We start from the raw sequence: 6,599 nt of genomic DNA, 5'->3' as shown, positions 1-6,599 counted from the left end.
CTTAATATTATGTTATAAAATAATGGTAATGATGAAGTGTGTGATCTACCATATTTTCAAACTAAAAATACACGATCTAATTTTTTTAATCTGTAAAAAGGATTTGCATAATATTTTTTGAATAAAAAGTATCCCTTAAGCCTTAACATTTGTTTTAATAAGGTGACTTACTTATTTCATATGATACAATTTCGAAGAAGGTATCCTTAAAATAAACTAAACGATTTATGTTAATTTATAAACTATAAAAATTGTTTTATTTCAGATTTAAAATTATGTTATGAGTAGTTATAGCTTCTTGAGGTTATGTAGAAAATTAGTTATGTCTAACTTATATAATATATATGTTTATGTGCATGTAATTGGGTTTTCTTTGTTTCATATAAAAAAAAATTTATTGTAAAAATGTTTTCTCAAACTAAGTAGTTGCCTATTTAAATAGACGATAAGGGCATTTTGTATTTTTAATGTAAGATTTTTTTTTATTTATCACACCCATAAAACATTTCATAAAATATTTTTAGTAAATATACATCATGACATTTTAAAACATTAATCATCACACACATATAAGGATGGGTACTTTTCCAGTATGTTAATATCCTTTTCTAAATTATTTAATTGATTTTCGAGCCGGGCTTTGCGATTTATTTTTGGCACTGAATCTGTGACCATCGGCAATAATAAAAATTCTGTATACAATTCACCCCAATTGGCCTTCATTCCCTGTTAAAAAGAAAAATACTGTCATAAAAAAAGTTGACATGCTGAAAAGTCATAGAGAAAGGTTAAAATAATATTTAAAACTACTCACTGTTAATAACTTGTTGCGCTCATCTAGTGGCAAAAAACGCAACGGTGGCTTGATCGTCCGTATACGTTCGACCTCAGTAAGTTTTTCCGTTTCCTTGTTCTTGATTATTTTCTTAATGTACGAAGGTGTTTTGCCAAAATTCTTTAAACACAACGAAATCATCTTTTTTTTATGGACTTAATATTCTAATACCATAGTGTCATAAAAGTAAGTTGAAAATGTTTGATTTAAAAATAGATAAATACTTTGAGTCGTTTAAGTACCTTCTTAGACACGTATGTCGGCTCTAGGCCAGCCTCATCTAAAACCATTGTATGTCCTTTCCTACTGTCCTGCACCCGATGCTTAGGCAATGGAGGCACCTTCCTTATCACATCAACAATGTTTTCATGTAGGAAATTTCTCTTGATTAATTTAGTTTTTTCTTCGGTTTTTCTCTCTGGTTTACGACACCGTCGACTGGGATACACTGGATTTAAAGCATTTGAAGACCCGGGAATAGTAATGTTTTTTTTTGTACCTATTTAATGAAATTGCATTCATTAGCTGATAAATAAAATATAATAATGAAGTTGACCATTATTTCAAAAGTGTATTTTTATAGCGACATAAATGATGTGATTTGATATCTGATGTCTAAAATTTTAGTGAGTATTATTCAAATTTAGCCAAAATGATGAAATGTTGACCAATTATATACTAAAATGATTATTTTTAAGACTCTTAGTAGGTATGTGTAAAATGAAATATATGTACCTATTTATCTTAAAAAGTCATGAAAGTAAGTGAGAATAATCTTAAATAATTCATAATTTTAAGTATTTTCTATCTAAAAGAAATTTCTTTAGTGTTTATTTGGGAAATTTTTGAGGCATAAATGACACAGTCCACGTAGAATTATTTTTATTTTTCAATCATACCGACAAATGGTCTTATCACTTTTCTGGTATGTTTTTTTAAAAACTTTGATGGTTGATTGGGCTTAACTTCAGCATAGCCCATCGTTTGGTGACAACCCCTATTCGATTTGAATTCCCTCTTAATCGATTTGTTAAAGACTGAACGGTGCATCGGTGGTTTGACCACTGGTGTCTTCGGCCTTTGTATTAAGTATTTAATATTTTCCTGGCCTTCACTCATTTTAACCTTTTGTTAAGTAGTTAAATATTTTATAGACTTAATTTATAATAACTGAGCTCTGTTACTGATTGTTATAAAATAAACAATGTAAAATATTATAATATAGAAATGTAAACATTATCACCTATGACAATACATTAACTAAAAATTAATTATAATACAACTAATACAATGCTGTATAATTATGGGTGACAGTTTAGTCTTTTAATAAATGATTTATCTAATTTTAACATAAGACATTTTGAATGGAAAAATGAATACTATAACACATGACGAATATGATGATAGTTATCGATCATCATAATATATGTAATAATATTGTTGATCGTCTTATTCGTATCAGTAAATTAGGTTTAATGTTAGATTTCTTTTCGAAATCAGTGATTCATTAGTAAGGTTTTAGTTTTTGATCATTAGGTTTTCTGAGAATCCACTTTCTAACCTGTAGTACTTGATCAAATATAAATCGTCTTTGGAAATTTACTTCCGCCATCAGTAATAAAAAATATTTTCACATATTCAGCAAATTAAAATTATAAAAATAAAACTCTAAAAACTACTGAAACTGTTATTATGTGTTGGCGATGTTAAATAGAACTCGAAAGAATAATATTGTCATCACAATAATGTGACATATTTCCGCCGTTACAAGTAGAAACTAGAGTTTTACTGACCGATATAAAATAATTCAATACCAGACAAAGATCCTTGTTGTTGTAATATAGGTTTTCCATAATTTACAAAAGTGTACAAAATGATAATGTCATTACACTTATGGGTTGGTACGAGTTGAATAATTTTAGGTATTTTTTTATAAAATGATACTAGCTTATGTGTCTTTGTGTTTCAATTAAAATCAAACAGCTATATATTGAAATGTTTTTGGACATTTAACCATGAAATATGGCTTTGGAAAAATGTTGGGGCAATAGAAATGTCATATATTTATTTTATCATCGAATTTATGATAGCAATGCAAAGGGAAATTGAAATACTAAAATCGGAAAAGAGAGAAATTATTTATATCTACAATTGTCAATTGGAACATAGTGTGCAAATTTTCTCATAAATTTCATTATATCCAGGACTATTAGTAATTCTACTTACAATTACTGCTAAGTCAAACTAAAAACTATTTTTCTTATACAGTTATACAATATCATACATATACAAGAATTATACAACGAATATAAATAATATAATAATTATTATTATAAAAATACTAATTTAATTAAAGATGTGTTCTTCAGACTTCTATGATGTTCCTCTCAATAAAAGAAATATAAATGGCAAAAATAATAACAATTACATGGGTCGATACTCGATAGTCGCCGACGTCCGACGACGTTGAAAGTTACCAGTTTTGGTATTTTAAGCTCACTTCTATAATATCATGAAATTCTGTATTATGTATAACTTTTAATAATATGGTTTATTGTATACTCTGTTCGGCGAGTAATCGTGTGTCGTCGCCAGGTGTCAGGATGTGACAGACACCGGCATCGAAACTAGCAGCGGCGTCGGTCACTTATTGTCGTCATGAAACCGGCGTGTTCTCTCGCCAAACAGAGTATAGCACAGCTATTTTAATACCCATTTATTTATTTATTGAATCTAATGTTAACTGAATTATTTCCGTCAAGGGGGACATGTCCAGGTTGCCCGGGTGTGAGATCCACTACTGAATTGAAAGGATTGGGTCATTCAAATCGTTCTGGAATTATAACAGTTATATATTATGCATAGGTATTGTATGTAGTTAAAATTAGCCAAGTAGTTTACATACCAATAAATTTTGAAATAAATACTGAGAATCCAAATAAGAAATTGCATTTTGTGCATTACAAGGATTTAAAAAATGTTTTCCAAATAAATTGTTGTATCATGTTTATATTTGTACTTAATGTTAATATCGAATACAACTAAATGTGATCGTATAGTAGTATTTTATGTCTAAAACGTGAAGAAAGATCATGAAGTCTCATCTAACATTTGAATTTTGTAAGGATCAACTGGAAACAAAAAAAAAGAGGCTAAGTGGGCTGGACAGATATATCTCCTTCGTCACCAACCGTAAATACGACAAATTATACCAGGTAACAGGTTACATAATACATATATATATAATATATAAATGTATATATTTTATTTTATATGATATAATATATGGTCTCCATATGACGTTAGGTTGCATACACCAATAATTCATTTATATATACGCAGTGCGTAGTAAATTGGTACGCGAGAAAAACGTGCGGTTGTAACTTGTAACTCGTAAGTCGTGGGAGAGCGGTTTGGTCGGGACGCGTATCGCATTTCCTTAAAATTATATATATAAATAAAATATAACGTAGTGTGCTTACAATAATACGTATTTGTGAGTGTGTGTTGTGTGTATAGCTATCGCGAATTCGATCGCCTCATAAACCCCAACCTCCCTCCATTCGTATCACCAGAGCAAACATATCGACAGATTGCTCTTCCCGATACACACATAATATGTATGTATTCAATGCAATCGATTCACGTGAAAATGTATTTATTTATTTTTTCTCTCGTCGGACTGTTTATACACATATTATGTAGGTTGATACGTACCACCTATACATATATATTATGTACTCTTATAATCTAGACCACATAAGTATACGCGGACGGTATTCATACTTACATTATACATTTATAATATACATATATATATGTGTATGTGTGTAGGTATTAAGGTATTTAATATTATGTGTGACTATACGATTTGGGTAGGGGGAAAAAAAACAAAATATAAATCGGGTTTTCCGCCAACTCTGGCCCGTAATTCTCCTCCACCGACCACTAGTATAGCTATATCCGCAATGCCACAACGATCGATTGGGGATTGCTACATTATCTGTCCGGACACATGAACGTTGTGCACAGGAATTTGTGTTTTGCCATATTAGATTATTATTTTACCTACATTATTTGGGCACAATCCAAACATCCAATGTATTATTACGGTTTTGATGGTTATTTACGCCCATTCATAGGTTATGTATATCAAGACTGCTGTATCTAGAAAAATATACGAAGGGAGGTGGTTTCGATTTTAACCTACATTGAATAATTAACTGAACATAATTATATAGATAATATAGATAGTATAAAATGTATTGATTTATACTTACACTATTAACACTTATTTAACAAATAATAAAGCTATGCAAGTGACTTGATTGGCACTACATTTTTATTCATCTTTTTTTCCGCCAGGAAGAAAGTCCGTGGGGTGAAAATGGACTGATCTAATTCTCACTAAGATATATTGAATACAAATAATTTAAATATATCCACTGATAATCATAAACTAATATTTAAACAAGGGAAATGTGGGTACCGTTGCTGTACGTCAATTTGATAGCCTCCACGATTCGATTTTAACCACTTATGCAACAGTTCTCATTATTTTGATAAATGTTGAAAACCAACACCAAAACTTTGGTTTCCAATCAAAGTTTAGGGATGGCTGCCGTGGAAGCTGATAAAAAAGCATATTATAGGACCTATGGAAAATCACAGACCACTGATATCAATTTGCTGGAATAAAAATATCAAATAATATTGATATTGTGCATCATACTTCTAAATTCTTAAGATATTCTACTTTTTATAATAAATAAAAATAAAAATTATATTCATGACATTTTTAATGGGTGAGGTTGAACCACACATAAAGTATTAAGGAAAATATATCCATGGTTTACGTGATGCCCTCAATGTCAAGACAATTGTTAGACTTTAAAAATTTATTATTCATAATGTTAAAAAACCATTATACGGTACTCATCTTTTATGTTCCATATTATTTACAGATTACAGTTATTCATTGAACTCGAGGTTATACATTCGCCACCAAGGTGCTCAAGTATGTCCTCAACTCTGTTACCTAATGAATAAAACTTTTAAATGTCACAAGTAATTTATAACTTAAAAACATTATACAAAATAATGCGCTGCAATTTTAGGTTGCACTGATTACATACCGTTTGTCTGCCCTTTCCGGTCAAGTGATCGTGATATCACACGGGTAAGTTGCTACTATTAAATTTACTTTTACAAAGCGGGCATGTTTCTTGATCAGCGACTTTGCTATGTTTTTTATTATGTTCATTGTTCATCACAAGCGGCCTATTTGTGTTTAATAATAGATCAATGATTTTACTAATTTCTACAATGGCTTCAATTAATTTCTTTGAAACCTCTCAACCGTTCAAACTTGAAACATCAGTAGGATAAAATAGCCGATTCAAGAACCTCACCATCTCATCCTTCTTCAATCTCATCGTACCTCAATATACACGCCCCCATCGAATCTATGGGGGATTCTATCTCCTGGGAGGTACTTCGTTTATACCACTACCTGCATGATTAGAAAGCAAAAAAGCAACAATAAATGTACAAAAATACTGACGAAAAATATTTAAAATACAGCATCTTGGCAAAACTTGTTAATCCCATTAATAATTTTTGAATAGGATCGAGTTACACCTAAGTAGAAAACAGCTATGATGTTTCTATTTTAAATTTCTCCACTACGCTAAATGATGGAGAAAATTTTGAAAAATTAATCCTGGAGTATCAGTACATAAATAAAGTATAAAACAAGGGAAGC

General features: G+C 30.2%; 1 protein-coding gene across 1 annotated transcript; it reads right to left on the bottom strand.

Moving 5' to 3' along the window:
• Positions 1 to 517: 517 nt before the first annotated feature.
• Positions 518 to 1,954, bottom strand: LOC111029341 (enkurin-like). Its single transcript, XM_022308307.1, has 4 exons — positions 1,735 to 1,954; positions 1,078 to 1,334; positions 815 to 955; positions 518 to 726 (listed from the first exon to the last, which is right to left on the bottom strand). Exons 1-4 carry the CDS (start codon positions 1,952 to 1,954, stop codon positions 553 to 555), a joined length of 792 nt encoding a protein of 263 aa, XP_022163999.1. The 3' UTR covers positions 518 to 552.
• Positions 1,955 to 6,599: the final 4,645 nt, after the last annotated feature.

The sequence above is a fragment of the Myzus persicae genome, unplaced genomic scaffold, assembly GCF_001856785.1.
Source record: "Myzus persicae strain clone G006 unplaced genomic scaffold, MPER_G0061.0, whole genome shotgun sequence".
Classification (NCBI taxonomy): domain Eukaryota; kingdom Metazoa; phylum Arthropoda; class Insecta; order Hemiptera; family Aphididae; genus Myzus; species Myzus persicae.
The sequence above is the reverse complement of the archived record's forward strand: the minus strand, read 5'-3'. Positions and strand labels throughout refer to the sequence as shown.

Coding starts and splice junctions, on each gene's coding strand:
- LOC111029341 (XM_022308307.1), bottom strand. CDS start 1,954: ATGAGTGAAGGCCAGGAAAATATTAAATACTTAATACAAAGGCCGAAG. Junction 1,335..1,734: donor AGTGATAAGACCATTTGTCG/GTATGATTGAAA, acceptor TTCATTAAATAG/GTACAAAAAAAAACATTACT. Junction 956..1,077: donor CGACATACGTGTCTAAGAAG/GTACTTAAACGA, acceptor TTGTGTTTAAAG/AATTTTGGCAAAACACCTTC.